General features: G+C 49.9%; 1 protein-coding gene across 3 annotated transcripts in view; it reads left to right on the forward strand.

The window, feature by feature from the left end:
- Elmod3 (ELMO domain containing 3) overlaps positions 1-16,673 on the forward strand; it is a 34,521-nt gene extending 17,848 nt beyond the window's left edge. For all 3 annotated transcript variants that reach the window (XM_021164708.3, XM_085840525.1, XM_021164709.3), the window contains 8 exons: positions 87-155; positions 740-831; positions 2,786-2,909; positions 3,097-3,219; positions 4,693-4,823; positions 13,291-13,367; positions 13,683-13,810; positions 15,738-16,673. In XM_021164708.3, the coding sequence (XP_021020367.1) occupies positions 87-155; positions 740-831; positions 2,786-2,909; positions 3,097-3,219; positions 4,693-4,823; positions 13,291-13,367; positions 13,683-13,810; positions 15,738-15,940 (947 nt within the window). In that variant the 3' untranslated portion in view covers positions 15,941-16,673. The remainder of the gene's footprint in view (positions 1-86; positions 156-739; positions 832-2,785; positions 2,910-3,096; positions 3,220-4,692; positions 4,824-13,290; positions 13,368-13,682; positions 13,811-15,737) is intronic.
- The last annotated feature ends 2,158 nt before the right edge of the window (positions 16,674-18,831 follow it).

Raw genomic sequence — 18,831 nt, forward strand, 5'->3', positions numbered from 1 at the left:
TTGGACAGCTGTGGGGTCGGGGAGGGGCTGTGTGACAGGGGCTTCAGGCCCAGAGCTCACAGAGCCTCCTTTTCTCATCGTTACAGTTGTGAGTGAAGAGGTCCTCAGAGCCCAGGAAGAGTGGGAAGTGGTGGACACCATCCATCCAGACATAGGTAAGTGTGGAAACAAACAGTGCTGTCCCGCACAGCTACCAGCAAAGCCACCACCAGCCAGCGCACCTGTGACTGGGACTAGAAGACGAGTCCTTGAACACTCTCACTCTAGTTATTTGACATCAAATAGAATCTTATCCACAAATCCTAAAAGGACATCCTACTACATGAAGTAGAGAAAGAACACTACAGGGCAAGGAGGCCATTGTTGCTCACCCTACAGCCAGTGTCAAGGGAGGACAAGAGGGCCTCGTCAGGTTAGCCCCTGAAGGGGGACAAGGATGGGGGCCCCACCGGGGCAGTGAGGGCCCCTATAGAAGACATCTGCTGGCAGTCTCTGAAGGTTGGGGACAATTGTCTCAGGTCTATTTCTGACAAATTTAGTGGGAGACTAGAGACCATCTGGTTCTCACCCAAACTTCACCAAGCTAAGGAGAGATGTCACAGTAACTGATAACAGCCACCACCTATATTGCTGGTGACAAGTTAGTAGCCCATGCTTGGTTTAGAGGTGACAACCAGTGGATGTTTGCTGAAAGGACAACCACTCTCCTGCGTCTTTGGACGTCTTCTCTTTTATCTAGAGAGTGGAGTCCGCTCCCAGCAGCCTGGCCAGCTCATCTCCTTCAGCGAGGCCCTGGAGCACTTCCAGAGCGTGGACCTTTCCTCTTTCAAGGTATGGCTGCAGGGAAGAGTGCTTCTGCATGCTCGGCGGGCACAGGACCCTCTCACCTAAGAAACCCTGAGGTGCAGGATCTCAGATAGCCAAAGAACCAGATTTGGTGACTCACGCCTCTAATCCCAGCATTACAGAGGCAAGAAGATTGCCCATGCTTTCAGCCAGCTACAAAATGCCCCAAGCCAGGAGTATGCAGGTGCCTTGTGGTGGTCCGAGGACGTTGGCTGCTCTGGGACTGGAGTTACAGGTGGTTTGTGTTTCAGCGCTGGGAACTGAATCCAGGGCTTTTGGAAGAGCAAGCACTCTTAACCCATGAGCCAGCTCTGAGAACCCAGGGTTCGTGTAGGCTCCTGCTAACCTTTGTGGAATGGAGCCTGAGGAAATCTGGCAGTTCAGGGATTCAGACCATGTGCAAATACCCCATGTTTTCCCCTCTTAGGAATGGGAATTATGGAGTTAAAGTCCAAGTAGCCTTTGGGGAAGCAAGGAACTGTCTGGGAAGCAAAGTACATCATGGCAGATGGAGGGAAATTCCCTGTAGGAGCCAGACGCTGTTTGTAAATTTCATTACATTTATTTATTTTTGAAACAAAGTCTCATTGTGCAGCCCTGGCTGAACTGGAGCTCACGGTGTTGCCAGGGTTGGTGATAAACTCAAGGCAATTCTTCTGCCTCAGCCTCTTGAGTATCAGCATTATAAGCATGCACTGCCATTCCCAATATAATTTAGAAAGTTAGGAAAGATGCTGAGGGCTGGCGAGATAGACAGCTTAGCAGTTAAGAACACGTGCTTTTGCAGAGGACTGGGTTGCTATCCCAGCACCTTCATGTCAGCTCAACACCCTCCATTATCCCAGTGCCAGGGATTCTACACCCTCCTCTGCCCACCTGAGGCCCACCTCAGGCACCAAGCACGCATGGTGTACATACATCCGGGCTTTTTCAGAATGAGCTGTTAACTGACCAGTGAGGCTTAGCCCTCATGCACATAAAATAAAATAAATCTTTTTAAAAGGTGTGGATACTAAGTATGATGGCACACACGTATAATTCCAGCACTCAGGAGGCTGAGGCAGAGAAAGCATAAGTCCAAGGCCAGCCTGGGCTACATAGAAATCCTTTGTCTCAAAAAGTTGTGTGGGAGAGCACACAAGTGGATAAAGGCTTTTGCCATACATGCCCTGTGACCTGAGTTCCTTCCTCAGAACCCATGTAAAGGTGGGAAGTGAAAGCTGACACCACAGCGTCCTCTGACCTGCATACATATCACACACACACACACACACACACACACACACACACACACACACTAATAATAAAGCAGGGTTGGGGAAAGGAGTGTGAGGGATAAGCAGACTGAGGGCTTTTGTGGGCTGTCTTGAGCGACCTGCAGTAAGGTTAGCGGGATGTGGTTTCAGGTATTCATCTAAAGCCTATTTCATCAGAGGGGCTAAAGAGACAGAAGCTGCCACAGGAGGCCAGAAGATGCCAGAACCCAGAACCTTGTAAGGCAGGCAGTGGTGACCCTGGCTTTGGGGAGCCAGCATGACGTAGTTTAGGAGGGACATCTGACTCACGAGTGCCCACTGGCCCTTGCATCAGTGGAAGCTTGGATGAGCTGAATTCTGGGATCCATATCCTCAGAGAAACAGAAAGCCGTATGAAGGGTGGACACCTGGCTTTTCCCTCGTATCAGGCATGACATGGTCATGCGGACACAGCTGAGCCTTACTGGGCAGTCAGTAGCTAGTCCTGAAAAAGCCCAGGAGACCACATGCTGGGACTGCCTCCACCAAAGGACATCCCACAAAGAGTCTGGGAGCTGGGAGTGCCTGCCTTGGAAGTCTCACTGCTGCCTCCTGGCTCCTCCTTCTCCAGGTCCAAACACAAGCTGACAGACAGTCACTGGTTGATAAAAGTTTGAGTAGATTGTCTGTTCTCTCCTTCTCAGAAAAGAATCCAGCCCACTATTCAAAGGACTGGGCTCGCCGCACTCCGGCATTGCCTCTTCGGGCCGCCAAAGCTGCACCAGGGTCTTCGGGAAGAAAGAGACTTGGTTCTCACCATTGCTCAGTGTGAGTGCGAGAGGCAACCCCAGGGCACATGCCTAGGCTCTTGTCCATTTCAGTTGCCATGAGAACAGGAGGATGTTCTTCCTGGACGCTGTAGCGTGTCCTGACATCGTTCAGTGTCCCATCCTCCAGGAAGCATTGGTTTCTCCCTGGGGACAGCCTAGTAGAAAGTGTGCATGTTTTGGGGCAGGTGGCCTGGACAGCCAAAACCCAACGCATGGCCGAGTGCTCCAGACCATCTACAAGAAGCTGACTGGCTCCAAGTTCGACTGTGCCCTTCACGGAGACCATTGGGAAGACCTGGGCTTCCAGGGTGAGAGAAAAGCGCCCATCTTGCTTTCCTTGTCTGATTGCTTCCAGAGGGAGAGGAGAGGCCATCTTAAGTGACGAGGGACATCTAGGAGGGTACAGAAGACTGGAGGGCCTCAGGAGCAGCACACGGGAGTGTGCCGAGTATGGCTGAGAGGGATGGAGAACTTGTCATTTGGAGCTCTGCCATCTGTCAGGAAGCACTTTAGTGGCACACATGGGAGTGATGTCATTTGAATCTGCTTTGCTTGTGCTGTGCCCGATGTGTGTGGTGCTGGACCTGTAACCCAGGCCTCTGACCACTGAGCTGCATCCTCAGCCTGTACTATTTTTTTTCCCAAATCCTACCACTACATTTGTAAATAAGAAACTGTATTTCAGGGCACAGCTGTACATACCTTTAATCTCAGCACACAGGAGGCAGAAGCAGGCAGATCTCTGTGAGTTTGAGGCCAGCCAGGTCGACAGAGCAAGTTCCAGGTCAGCCAGGGCTGTCATAGTTTTTTACAGTTGTAACAGATTTGACTAGGAGATGTAGCTTAGTTGTAGGGCACTCACCTAGCATGCACGAAGCCCTGCATTCAATCCCCCCCACCCCATAAAATGATGCAGTCTCATACACATGCACGTCCAGCACTGGAGAAATGGAGGCAGTGGGTCAGAAGTCATATCAGCTGCATAGCAGGTTGGAGGCCAGCCTGGATTTTGCCGTGTGCTGCGTTCCTAGATTCTGCGGTTCAGAGTGTGGTCATCTTTGGAAGTAGGGATTATCTTGACCATCAGAAATGTTAGGTACTTGGGCCCTCACTGAGAAGGAAGAAGAAGAAGAGAAAGGGGGAGAAACAGAAGGAAGAGAAGGAGGAGGAGAAAGAGGAGGAGGAGGAAGAAAAGGAGTGGGGCCATGTGCATCTCTGTGGTGTTTGGTTGGGATAAGTTGGGTGTTATCTAAGTTGACTGTGTCTCACTGCCCTTCTCCTAACCATTTGGCTAGAGAGTAAGCTTTTCTGGAACCTTTGTGGTCCGCCCTTATCTGTTTCCTGTTGCTGTTACAAAATACTTAAGCCTGGGTAATGTTTAGAAAATAGCAGCTTATTTGGCTCATGATTCTGATGGTGTGATGTCTAAGAGCATGGCCTCAGAATCTCCTCGACATGAGTTGAGGGCCATCTTACTGTGTCACAACATGGTGGAGATACAGGAGAAAGGGTAGGCCTGTATCAGTTAGAGACGTTCCTCCTCTTATATCTGTCTGCTGGCTATGCAGACAATGATGACTTTAAATGTCTCATCCTCCTGTCTCTACCTCCCAAGTGCTGGGAAGACCCGCATGTTGACACACATGTGCAGGGCTCTCATCCCCCACCAACCCCCCAACCTGGCAGAGCCAATGTCAGGGCAGCGATGCAGCTATGTCCTGGGCACTCAAGGGATCAGGACTGCTTTCTTGCTCACTGTTACACCCTGGTTCCCGCTACAGGAGCAAACCCAGCCACAGACCTCCGGGGAGCAGGCTTCCTGGCCCTCCTGCACCTACTCTACCTGGTCATGGATTCAAAGACGTTGCTGATGGCCCAGGAGATCTTCCGCCTGTCTCATCACCATATCCAGGTAGGGTTCTGGTGGGAAGACAAAGGCTGAGGACTGCACAGTTCAGTGTGTGGATGGCGGAGATGAGCTAGGAGTGGCTTCTCTGTCAGATGCCTTGGAGTCTGGGCGCAGGCATTCGCTAGCTGTTGGTCTTTAGCAAATTCCTGATCTCTCAGAACTTTGATTTCATTACCTGCAAGATGAAAATCATAAAGCCTTGTCTTCGATTCTGTGGCTGTGGTGAAGCTAGCGAGGAAGGAGGAGTTTGGTTTTGCTCACAGTTTGAGGCTACAGGACCTGAGTGCCAGGGAGTCACAGCAGCTGGTCACATTGGACCGCAGTCCAGCAACAGAGCAGTAACTGCAAGAATGCTAAGTGTCCAGCTGCCTTGTCCATTTCGTGTGGTTCTAGATTCCCTGCCCACAATTAAGATGTGTGTCTCCCTACCAACAACATAGTCAAGATAATCTGTTGTTAGCATGCCCCCAGGCCCATATCCCAGGCGATTTCAGACACTGGCCTTTAGTCAACATTAACCATCATGACTGTTAGCTCCAGTTGTCTATGATCAGATGCACTAGGCGCACAGAGGGGTTGCTGCTTCCGGTATTGGTAGCTTCTTTCTTGGTCTTATCATCAGCCCAGTGATGGTTTTGGTAACCCCCTAGTAGCCCCCTGCCCTTTGGAATAGGTCTGATTATTTTTTTCCATGTAGTGAAAGATAGTGTTCCCTCCAGAGAAGACAGATGTGGCCTGCTTCCTCCCATTTACCTCCTCTAATTCCTGGGGCCAGCAATTAATTTGTTCAGTGAACAAAGATCTCTTCCGAATCCCCACCCACCCTCGTAGATATATGTTTTATGATACTTGGGATGAGTCAGAGAGCAAAACAGACCAGGATCCTTCCAGCAGAGGTGCCAATACACTGAATGAATTCCAGAATCCATTAGAAGGGTGTCATGTAAGGTAGGGACACAGTGGTTAGTGGTGGGGTCAGGGCAGCTCTCAGGAGATAAATGGAGCCTAGAAGGAGGTGGCATGTTGGCCAGGACTGTGTCTGTGGTGCCTGGGGTTCCAGAGGGTGCAGGAGGAGCAAAGGTCACAAGAGAGGGGCATGCTGGGGACATGACACGAGGTGTCACCAAGGAAGCAGGCCAGAGAGCAGGATTCCAGGTCTGTCCCTGTGTTTCATCAGGTGCAGCCGCTCAAAGCTCGAACAGCATAATACATGCCGCCTCACAGGGCTCTTGTAGAGTTGGGGAAATAAATTGAGACAGTAAAGAAAGATGTGTTTTTCAGAGGATCTCACTGCAAAGGGGAACCAGGACGGGTGACTGGGTTTAAGAGATTTAGTCATGTTGGGGGTGGGGGGCATATATTCTTGTTTATATTTTGCTTTTTTGTTTTTAAGATTTTATTTTTATTTGTGGCTGGAGAGATAGCTCAGCAGTTAGGAGCACTAGCTGCTCTTCCAGAGGACCTGGGTTTGATTCCCAGCACCCACTGGAAGCTCACAACGGTCTGTAATCCAGCTCCAAGATTTGACACCCTCACATAGACATACATGCATGCAAAACACCAATGCACATTAAAAAGATTTTTATTTTACTTGTGTGCACATGTGTGCAGGTGCCATGGAGCCCAGAAGAGGGCATAGGATCCCCTGGAGGTGGCTGTGAGCTGCCTGGTGTGGGTGCTGGGACCAAACTCCAATCCTTTGCAAGAGCAGCCTTAGACCTCCTAGCCTCCAAGCCACTTCTCTGGCCCCCTATTTTACTTTGTTTTGTTAATTTTTGAGTCAGCATTTCCCTCTGTTGTCCAGGCCATCTTGGAACTCACTGGGTAGCCCAGATTGTCCTTAAATACATAGTGATCCTCCTGCTCCAGCCTCCCTGGTGGCAAGATCACATGTGTGAGGGCACCTTGTCAAGTAGCTATGTTAGGAAATTTCAAATGTACAGAAAAGTTGTAAGTGGGAAGTATTATGTGACAACAGACATCAGCCTCAGTGCCTTGGGGTTTGAGACACAGCTCAGTTGGTAGAAGGCTTGCCTAGAGTGCACACAACCCTACGTTCAGTTCTGTTCCAGCCAGAGAATGTCTGTGGCACACGGATTCCCAGTTTTGAATGAGTGAGTTTATTAAGCATATAACAAACATAGGTAAAAGGATAAATATCAAGTAACAGGTGAGTGTTCATCAAATCAGGCAGTTACCACAGGCAGCAGAAGTAGGGGGAACCCTACCCAAACAGTCCTGCTGAGCTGCCAGACTGAGAGAGTCCTGGGCAAAGCAGGGCGCGTTCTCCACGGGGAAGCCTCCAGCCTCTCCTTCCCACTGCAGGCAGTTTTATCCATGAGTAAACAAGAGGGACCTCTGTTGGAGATGGTTTCCTTCCTGCCAGCGGGTCTCGACAGAGTAGTCTTTAATGCCCTTAGTTACTTACTAGCCTCCCTCCTCCCTCTTACAGGAGTGGGAGCCAGGCTGACCCAGGACACCTGAGATAAACAGGCTTGAATCTGAGACAGGGACTCCTGTTCTCAAGAGTCAGCTGCCAGCAAGCGCCAACAGCACATGACAGTTTACCAATATAATTTATATCAGAGGTCCCCAGGACCTGACATGTTAGGGCATACTTGTAAATTCAAGGTCATCCTAGGCCTCACAGCAAGTTCAAAGCCATCCTTGGATACAGTGGACCCTTTATCTATCTATCTATCTATCTATCTATCTATCTATCTATCTATCTACTAACAGTAAACAATAACTTGTATAACTATTTTTTAAAGTTTTTTTTTAATTTTATGTATGAGTACCCTAGCTGCATGCACACCAGCGTGCCAGCAGAGGGCTTCAGATCCCATTACAGATGGTTGTGAGCCACCATGTCGTTGCTGGGGATTGAGCTCAGGACCTCTAGACGAGCAGACAGTGTTCTTAACGGCTGAGCCATCTCTCCAACCCAGAAGATCCTATTTTAAGAACTTTAACTGAGTATGGTAGCCCACACCTTTAATCCCAGTACTCTGGGAGTCAGAGGCAGAAAGATCTGTCGTGAGTTCAAGGCCAGCCAGATCTATATAGAGAAATGCAGGGCAGCCAAGGTGACACAGTGGAACCCTGTCTCAGAAGGGGCTGGGGACTGGGAATGTGGCTCAGTTGCTAGAGTGCCTGCCTCGCATCCACAAGGCCAGTGTTCAGTCCTCGGTGCAAACCGAGCATTGTGCTGCACACCTGCGACTCCAGCACTCAGGAGGTAGAGGTCGGATCACAAGTCCAGGTCATCCTGAGCTACGCAGTGACTTAGAAGCCAGCCTTGAATAGCTGAGACCCTGTCCTTAAAAAAATAAAAATAAAAAAAAAAATGCTGGAAGCTTGCAGGGAGGAATGGGGAGAGTGGTTTACAAGCAGGGTACCGCCATCCCTCCACATTTATACACACTCCAGCCCCAGGGGAGGAGCACTGTGAGAAAGGACCCTGAATGCCTCACAGCACTGCTTGGAAACTATGTCCCCAGCAGAGCGCCAGGCCCACAAATAGAGTGAATATTTATTCACAGGAACAGTTGCTGGTAATCGGAAGCTTATTGTCCAGCAGTGGGCGTCACACATCGAGCACAACACTTGTGCCAGGAACACAGTGGCACATTTGGGAAGTAGGGGAAAGGTAAAAGATAGAGACAGACCAAGGGTTGCCAGGAGTTTTATTAGGCTTGGAGCACAGGAAACCAGTCATGACCCTGGAGTCGGGGAGAGGGGTGCACAGTAACCACGGGAAGAAGGGCAAAGAACCAAGTGAAGCTAGGTGAGACCATGCACTGATCATGTAATGGAGGCAGGAAAGTCAGTGGTTCAAGGCCACCCTCAGAAGTACATGGTACATTCCAGGCCAGCCTGGGCTACATGAGACCCTGTTTCAAAAATAAGATGGGCCCTGGTATTTTTGAATAAATAAGTGGAAGTGTTGTGTTAGTTACTTCTGTGTGGCTGGGACAAGTTCCCTGACCAAGGCAGCTTCAGGGAGGACTTCCTTGGTCGCACATGGCCATGTGGTACCCACACTCAGGGAGCAGAGGCAATGAGAAATCTGCTCCGTATCTCCTTCTCTTTCAGTCCGGGGCACTAGACCATGGATGGCACCACCAACGTTTAGGGTGGGTCCCCCGCAGTTAACTTAATCTAGATAATCCCTCGAAGCCAGGACTCTAGATCCTGCCAAGTTGACAATGCAGAATAACTGTCAGCAGCCCTCACCTGTGCTCATCCGTGCATGCAGCACGCCTAGTTAAGTGCAGTGGGCCACACGGGAGATGTGAAGTGGGTGGGAGGACGGCTCGGGAGGGTTCCGTGGGAGAAAGGGGTTAGGTGGGGTGTTGAGGGGGATACAATCAATGTGTGTGTGTGTGTGTGTGCGCGCGTGCGCCTGTGCATGCATGTGTGAAATTGTGAAGAATTAAATAAAAATAAGAATTAACCTATTTCATAGAGCAATAAAGGCGAGTGTAAGAATGAAGGAAAGGAAGATGGTTTGGATCCCTGACTGCACCTTAGTCATCAGGTCATACTGTCTCAGATCATCATTGTCTTTGACCAATGCACTTTAAAAAAATACTTTGATTTTTACTTTTATGTGTATGGACAGGAAAACACACACACATGCACTTTGAGAAAACACACACAGAGTACATAGACATCAGATTCCCTGAAAATGAGCTACAGAGGTTGTGAGCCACTATGTGGGTTTTGGGAATCAAACTCATGTATGTGTGTAGAAAAGCAGCCATCACTCTTAACCACTGAGCCATCTCTCTGGCCATTATTTTAAATCCTTTGTATACATACATGTTTTTATGTAGGTATGTGCACATGAGTGCAGGGTCCTGTGGAGGCCAGGACAGGGCATATGATCATCCCCTGCTGAAGTAGCTCGGCAGTGAACATCCTCATGTGGGTCCAGGTCTGCAGACTTTGTGGCAAAGCAGCTGAGTCATCTCACAAGCACTGTCACAGAGCAGACTGGCCTCACACTCACTCTGTAGCCAAAAGTAGCCCTGAATTCCTGCTCCGCCTGCTTCTGCTTCCTGACCAGCACTTTAATGTGTAATGATTTAGATCTACAGAAAACATACAAAAGTAGCTTTAGAGCTGAGTGTGGTGGCGCATGCCTTTAATCCCAGCTCTCGGGAGGCAGAGGCAGGCCTGGTCTACAGAGTGAGTTCCAGGACAGCCAGAGCTACACAGAGAAACCCTGTCTTGAAAAACAAAACAAAAACAAAGACAAACAAACAAAACAAAAGTAGCTTTAGACAGAGCAGGAAGCAAAGAATGATTGGCCAGTGCACATCTGCAGCAGCCTCTAGTGCACATCTGCAGCGCCTCCAGTGCACATCTGCAGCAGCCTCCAGTGCACATCTGCAGCAGCCTCCAGTGCACATCTGCAGCAGCCTCCAGTGCACATCTGTAGCATCCTTTGTTCTGCTCTCATTGGTTTTCTATGCCAGGCTCTTGTATCCGGGTCTCACTGCGTCCTGTTATCATGCCTCGTTTAGCCCTTCAGCCTGTAGGAAGGTTTATTTTGCCCTGACTTTGGCTTTGACACAGTTATTTTGTAGGATATCCCTCAACTTTGGTTTGTCTCATTCTTTTTTTCCAAAATGATTTTGAGCATGTATTTGGGCAAAATGGAACCACAAATGTGATGTGCTTTTCCTGGTACCAAGGTGCACACACTGTCTCTGTGGGTTTTTTTGTTTTGTTTGGTTTTGTTTGGTTTGGTTTGGTTTGGTTTTTTGAGACAGGGTTTCTCTGTATAGCCTTGGCTGGCCTGGAACTCACTCTGTAGACCAGGCTGACCTCGAACTCAGAAATATTCCTGCCTCTGCCTCCTAAGTGCTGGGATTAAAGGTGTGCGCCACCATGCCCGGATGTCTCTGTGTCTTATTCCTAGGAAGTTAGCTTTGGTTAGAATGGTGTCCTCTGGTCTATGTTCATTTATTATAAAGTTTATGTTTTCCCCTTATAATTAATAACTTTTTACATAAAAATACCTTAAGGTTATGCAAATTCCTTGTTTATCCTCAAATTTTCACCCATCAACTTCTTTTACAAAGATACATATGTCTGTGTGTGTGCATGTGCGTGCAAGGCCTGCAGAGTTGGAGGCCTCTGATTCCTTAGAGAACTAAAGTTACAGGTGGTCACGATCCCAGGCCAGTCAGGGACCCCCTAGCCTCAGCCTTGGAAGCAGTCGGTACATGTATACTGTAGCTCAAACCTAACTAGTGATCCTAGGTTCCTATGTGACACCTGATCAGGTGGGAGAGCCGCTGAGTTTGAGGCCACCTTGGGTTCTTAAAACACAAACAAAACATCAGAAAAACAAATGTGAAATTTGACCTCCTGCCCTATAATCCTCCAAAACATGGCGTCTTCCAGATGCAATCTTTGGAACATGTTCAACCATAGCCGCTTCTGTTTACTCCTAAAAAGATGGCTGAGGGACATTGAGATGGCTCAGCAGGTACAGGCCCTTCCTGCCAACGCCAGGACTTGAGTTTGAACCCCAGTCTCCACATAGTAGAAAGAGAGAATTGACTACTACAGACTGTCCTCTGGCCTTCACACATGAGCCGTGGCATGTGCACACACACACACACACACATGTACATACATGAATATAATTAAGAAAAAATTTGCAGGCCTAGAGAAATGACTCAGTAGTTAAGAGCACTGGCTACTCTTCCAGAGGACCCAGGTTGATTTCCAGCACCCAAATGGCACCTGACAACTGTGTATAACTCCAGTCCCAGGAGTTTCACCTTATTTTGACCTGCCAGGCATACATATGTTACATGGACATACATACAGGCAACATAACCATACATATAAAATTAAAAACAGTCAGGCAGTAGTGGCACACGCCTTTAATCCCAGCACTTGGAGGCAGAGGCAAGCAGATTTCTGGGTTTGAAGCCAGCCTGGTCTACAGAGTGAGTTCCAGGACAGCCAGGGCTACACAGAGAAACCCTGTCTCAAAAACCAAAAAAAAAAAAAAAAAAAAAAAAAGAAAGAAAGAAAAGAAAAGAAAAGAAAAAACATAAAAGAGAGCTTAACTTTCAAGTGCCTGTGGTGCCCCCTGCTGAGAGAGAATTGACTCAAACAAGTGCTCAGAGACCCCAGCTTCTGTGCACCCCAGATTGCAGAAAGGCTTCTAGCCCTTTATCGTGAAAAGTAGCTCAGACCTCAGGGAGAAGTGGGTCTCATCAGCCTCCTTTACTGAAGCACCTTGTGGCAGCGCTGGCAGTGATTGGCTAGCTTTCCAGGAGGCCTCTGTTTCCCATGGCATTGTGTCCCTTGAGTCTCTTCTCCCAGCACAGAGCAGGTGTGCAGAAGCATGAGGGTGAGTCCACATAGCCAGCAGCCCACTCCGGAGTCACCTGGGATGTGTTACAGGTGTCACACCCCAGCCAAGTCTCAAGAGATGCTTGGATCACCCTGCTTTGGTATTCAAAAATAGTTAGGTCCAAAGGAAAGGCATAGAGGCAAATGAAAATGCAAAACTGGCCAAGAGGAACACGAGTGTGAGACCAGCTTGGTCTGCATAGCAAGTTTCAACCCAGCCAGGGCTGCACAGTGAGACCCTGGGTCAAAATGCTTGCAGTGGGACCTAGTTGAGTTGGTACAGGGCTTGCTTAGCATTGATGATGCCCTAGGTTTGATCGCCAACACCACATAAACTGGGCATGGTGGCACATGACTGTAATCCCAGTATTTGGCAGGAGGAGGAAAGAGGTCAGAGTTCAAAGTCAAGAGTTGGTGAGATGGCTCAGCAGTTAAGAGCACTGACTGCTCTTTGAGAGGACCCAGGTTCAATTCCCAGCACCCACATGTCCTCTCACAACTGTCTGTGATAGTCCCAGGGGATCTGACAACCTCTTCTGGTCTCTCCTGGCATGAGGCATACATGTGGTGCACATACATGCAGGCAAACATTCATACCATACACAATCAATCAATCAATCAATAGTTCAAGATCAATCTTGGCTGCAAAGAGAGTTTGAATCAAGCATGGGATCTGTGAAACCCTGTCTTTTTTTTTTTTTTTTTCCAGACAGGGTTTCTCTGTGTAGCTCTGGCTGTCCTGGAACTCACTGTGTAGACCAGGCTGGCCTCGAACTCAGAAATCCACCTGCCTCTGTCTCCTGAGTGCTGGGATTAAAGGCGTGCACCACCACACCCGGCTTGAAACCCTGTCTTTAAAAAAAAAAAAAAAAAAAAAAAAAGTGGAAAAAAGAGGGAGTTGCATGCAGGACTGGCTTGGAGCAACCTCCTGTGGGCTCCAAGATTCCAGGCCTTGTGTAAGGTGGGACGCGGAGATGGTAACAGCAGCTGGCACCTCTGTGGGCTTAGTTCCTGCCAGTCACATGAGGAGGAGGACATGTATAAGGTCAGAGCTGGCCGGCCACTGACTTATGATCCTCCATTCCAGCAATTCCCCTTCTGTTTGATGTCTGTGAACATCACCCGCATCGCCATCCAGGCCTTGAGAGAGGAGTGTCTCTCCAGGTGAGTCCCTAGTGGATCAGAGTGACCCAGCAGAACCTGGTCCAGTCCTGCCCATGTCTTCTCCACAGCTCTGGTACCTGCTGGTTCTCAGAGCTGGGCAACATCTCCATACGCCAGCCGCCTCCCCTCACCTGACCTACCCAAGTGCCAGGCTGCCAAATGCTGCTGGGGTGGGGTGGGGTGGGGTGGGGCGAGGTGGGGCGGGGAGGGGTAGTGGCTTGGAGGCTTCCTGAGGTGACCAGGGAGGCCAGGGAGGAGGGCACTGGTGTGTCAGGTTCATGTGTGGCTAAGCAGGTCACCTCCTCTGTCCTGTAGGGAGTGTAATCGGCGGCAGAAGGTCATCCCGGTGGTGAACAGCTTCTACGCGGCTACTTTCCTTCATCTAGCTCGCGTGTGGAGGACCCAGCAGAAGACTATTTTAGACTCAGGCTTTGTCCTCAAAGGTTGGCACTTTCTCCTGTGTCCAGGGCCAGAGAGCCCAGGGTAGAACTACTGTATTTCCTCTCCTCCTCCCCTCCTGCCCTCCCTCAGAACACCCTGGGGCCTTCTCCTTTCTCTGTGACCCCTCCCACCTCCCTGTCCACCACACTCTTTTGTTTCCTCACTTGCTTGTTTGTTGTTTGTGTGTTGAAGCAGGATCAATCTATGGGATCTTGGCTGGCCTGGAACTTGCTGTGTAGACCATGTTGGCCTCGAACTTATGACAGTCCCTCTCCCTCTGCTTCCCGAGTACAAAGATTATTACAGACATGCACCACCATGCCAGGCTGCAGCCATGCCTGGTGGCCGTATGCGTCTGATGATTGCTTTTTACTTTTGTTTAGATTTCTGAGATGGAGTCTCTCACTGTAACCAGGTGACAGGTCTGCAACCACCTTCCTTGTGTTGGGATTACAGTCTGAGCCATCATGCATGGCTCTTGATGATCACATCACACAACAACAAAAACCTCACATCTTCTGAACCAAAAATGTAGCTTGCTCGGCAGAGCGCAGGCAGATCTCTGTGAGTTCAAGGTCAGCCTGGTCTACATGAGTTTCAGACAAGCCAGGGCAAGACCCTGTCTCATAAAACAACAACAGAACAGAACTGAAAGGCGGCTCAGTGGTTAAGACAGCCCGCTGCTTTCGCAGAGGACCCAGTTAGGTTCGCAGCACCCATGGCCAGCAGCTCACCTCTGCCTGAAACTCTAGCTCCAGGGAGACTGCTACATCTCCGGCCTCTGCAGGCATCCACACTCACACCCACACACCCACAATCAGACTCATTTACAGACTTTAAGAAATAATAAAAATAAACCTTGAAAATATACCATCAATAAAAAGCTCAGGCCAGGGATATGGCTCCATTGTGAGGGCACCTGCTTGGCATTCAGGAGCCCCTGGCTCAATCCCCAGAGATACATAAACTATGTGTGGTAGCCCAAGCTTGTAATCTCAGCAATCATTAGCTGCAGACCCAAAGGTAAAAGGTTAAAGGTCTACAGGAGAAGTGTCTCAAAAACAAAATCAGAGCCAAGGAAGCCAGCGCTGGGGAGATGGCTCAGCAGTTAAGAGCACTGGCTGCTCTTCCAGAGGACTGGCTTCTAACACAGAAGCTCACAGCCATCTGTAGCTCCAGTTCCAGGAGATCTGGTGCCCTCTTCTGACCTCCTCGGGCATCAGGCACACCTGTGGTACACAGACATACACTCAAGCAAAACCTCATACATATAAAAATAAACAAAAATAGTACATATAAGCCGGGCAGTGGTGGCTCACGCCTTTAATCCCAGCACTCGGGAGGCAGAGGCAGGTGGATTTCTGAGTTCAAGTCCAGCCTGGTCTACAGAGTGAGTTCCAGGACAGCCAGGGCTACACAGAGAAACCCTGTCTCAAAATGAAACAAAAACAAACAAACAAAAATAGTACATATAAAATAAATAAAAGTAATACATATAAAATAAATAAAAACCTTAAACACCGAAGGCTGTGGAAGCCAAGGCCTGGTGGTTGGACTGACTCTGCAGAGTTGAGTTCTGTGTCACAGCAAGGAAGTGGCCCCTGGGCTCTGTCTGGTTTTGCCATTTGGCCATCTTTGATGACTGTTCTATCTTTAAAAGGACAGGGGTAGCAGCAGGATGTGGTGGTGCATACCTTTAATCCCAGCACTCAGAAGACAGAGGCAGGCAGATCTCTGTGAGTTCGAGGCCAGCCTGGTCTACAGAGTGAGCTCCAGTGCAGTCTGGGCTACGCAGAGAAACCCTGTCTCAAAACACAAACAAACAAGGGCAGGGTTTGGAGAGGTCCTCAAAGCCAGTGGACTTGCTTCTGGATTTGCGTGCCACCCCAAGACCCTTAAGCCTTCATTCCCTGCTCTCCTCTGTTCCAGACTTGGAAGCGTTGGCCAAGAAGAGCCCAAAACGACTGCTCAAGACCCTGGACGACTACCTCGCCCAGGTGTCAAAGGGACAGGCCTCCTTGTTGGAGGCACACAAGCGCCCTGGATCACAGGGACCTCACTCCAAGGATCTCACGTTCACAGGCGTGTGTGACCTGCAGTCTCACTCATCTGAGAGTGCAGGGTTGATCTGACCCACCACGGAGAGACCAGGACAGGCTGGGTTGCTGGGGCTCTCTGAACTAAAGAATCATGTCTGGGCCAAAGCCCTTCGTGCCCCTGTAGGTGAGACTAGGAGGCTCCCGGGTGTGTGTAGTGACACCCACGCCCACATTTCTACACCAGCAGAGCACATTCAGGCAGCTAGAATTACCCTCCATGCACGGAGTCTTCTGTCCTTCGCAGCTGGACTCCACTTCACAGGGTTGGACTCCTGATATCTCAGTGGAACTGAACAGACCATACGGCCAGACAGACCTATCAGAATTGCCTACACGTCTGCACCTAGAGGCAGAGACCCTAGAAGCAACAACCAAGATTCTGACTCCCAACAGCTGTCCCCAGTGTCTGTGGTTGGAATTGGAAGGACAGAGACAGCAATATCTTTAGCCAGCAGGGGGCAGCACAACACAGAAAAAGTGACTGATAGGCAGGTTCTCTCTTCCTCCAGCCACCGTTTTTTTTTCAAGGCACTTGTTTCCACCCTACCCTTCGCCTCTTTCCCCTTCCTCTCCTTTGCACACCATTGTTTGTAATCTAGAAATGGGTACTTGACTGGCTAGACTAGTCATTGAGCACCCCACCCCCACAGCCCACAGGCTGGAGCGCCTCTGGAGACCACTATCTATCTACCCTGGCTAAGAGGCAAAGGAAACTCACTCACCCACCAGCAGTTTTAGAATAAAGGAATTGTTGTAGTCTCTGGTACTTTCTTCCAAGATGAAGTTCTTTCAGGGCCGTCCTGTCCCCCCACCCCAACCCCCCTGCTGTCTGAGCACCGGACTGAGACAGGCAGATCCAAGTGCCTAGGCTTCAGTGGGGTTTCAGACCCTAGATTGGAGTCTGAGCTCCCCGGCTGCACCTGCAGGCACAAAGATGTCTTTCTTTTTCTGTATCATTATTGGTTGTGTGTATGACATGGTGTGTGGGGCACACGCATGATAAAGCAAGCGTGAGGAGGTCCAAGGCCAGCTTCGTGAGGTTGCTTCACTCCTAACACCTTTAAGTTCTAGGAATTCAAATCCAGGTCATCAGGCTTCTGTGGCGGGCTCCTTACCTGTTCAGCCATCTTGCACACCCCGGCCTGGAGACTTCTTGCAAACTCTGGCCAATAAGCACGTGCTCTTGTTAAGGCTGACTGGTGTGGTGTCCACCCCAGGGGTCTCCTGCTTTTGCCTCTGGGCCTGGCTGTTGCTCCCTCACCCCAGGCTCCCCCCGACACACACACACAAACACACACACACACACACCTGACCACCCCAGAGCCTCAGGCCCCCTGCGCTCCTCTGATCTTCCCTTAAATGAAGCTGTAGAGGCCTGTGTCCATCTCTGCCTGTCTCTGGCCACTCCAAATCTGGTCCAGAGACAAGCAGGCCTCCCAGGGTGCTTGTGACATGCCCTGCAGTTGGCCTTCCGTCATATCTACAGGGTCTCAATTATGCTTTATTACCACGCCACTTCCTCCAGCCCCCATATTCACAGACCAGCAGAGAGGCCAGGAAGGCAACTCAGTCCCGTGTCAGTTTGGTGCTTCCTTCCCTACCATCCGTCCCTTGCTAGAGCCTGCAAGGCTGAAAGAACAGGATCCCAGCATATCTGGGCCCAAGCCACGTGGACCCTAGGAGCATCTGGCTGGAAGGGGCCAGCATCCCCAGCAGGAACCCTTCAACCAGATCAGGGTGCACATAGCTCCAGAATAACCCAGAAATCAGTTCTTCTAATAGACTCACTTGAGGGTTGAGGTGGAGTTAGGAGACCTCTGATAGTGGTTGAAAAACTGTGTGCTTTTCTTGGGTGTAGCAGGGACAGCTCTCCATGGAAGACCTTAAAGTACTCCGTAAATCTAAAACTGTCAGAATTACTGAGTGGGTGCCAGCCTTTTTCTCTCCCTGGCACGTACTCCTGTGTGGCCAATCAGAGGCTGGAAGTCTCAGGGTCACCAAAGAGGGGGTCCTAAAGGAGCTTGCCTTCCCCTGCTTCTTAGCACAAAATCAGCAGGATGAATTTGATCAGCCTTCCCGGGTTTGTGTGGGCCAGAACAATCCAGTGTATGACAGCTCAGAAGCCACACTCAGGGTGGCTGCTGTCACCAAGACATCACACACTGTTGGATGTTGAGGAGTACTCTTTGTGGCACATCACCCCACCCCTCTCTATCTAGTTTGTTTTGAGATAGGGTTCCATATCGCCTAGGCTGACCTTGGACTCACTCTATAGGGAAGGCTGAATTCACAATCCTCCTGCCTCTGCCTCAGAAGTGTCAGGATTATAGACATCTCTTCTCCCTAGCACATGCACTCTGCCCTCTTTGTCAGGCCATACCCCGCCATGAACAAAAAACAGAACAGGGCTGGGACCAGGGAGAACAAGCAGCCAAGAGTCAGAAGCAGGGCTGCTCCTGTATAAACTGGAGTTTTTCACATATACACATGCATTCAGGGCCTCTCCCCTATAGAAGGATGCTTTACACACACACACAGGCCTTGGGCTGAGCAGCCAAACACAAAACTCAGTTGAGCAAGGACAACAGCTAGCCTGTTCTAGGGCTGCGGCACGTTCTGTTCCACTCCTGGGTGAGCGTCATCATTTAAAACTGCCTCGGGGGTGTTTGTTGGGGTGTCTGAGGAAATTACTGGCTTGAACAGAAATCTATCCCAAGTCACAGCCACTGCCTTGACTCAGCTGGGAATGTGAGACTTGAAAGCGACGCTGAGGCCTGGCATGGTGCCGCCTCCCTATTAGGTTCTTCTGGGCATGGTGGGAGTTGGCCAGCAGCTTGATGGGGAGTTCTGGTCATGCAGAGCCAGTGCTGGGCTCCTGGGAGCTATGGACTTGCATTTATGTTCTACTCTCTGCTCAGCATGGG

This window comes from Mus caroli, unplaced genomic scaffold (assembly GCF_978045245.1).
Source record: "Mus caroli unplaced genomic scaffold, Mus_caroli_1 scaffold_7, whole genome shotgun sequence".
NCBI lineage: Eukaryota > Metazoa > Chordata > Mammalia > Rodentia > Muridae > Mus > Mus caroli.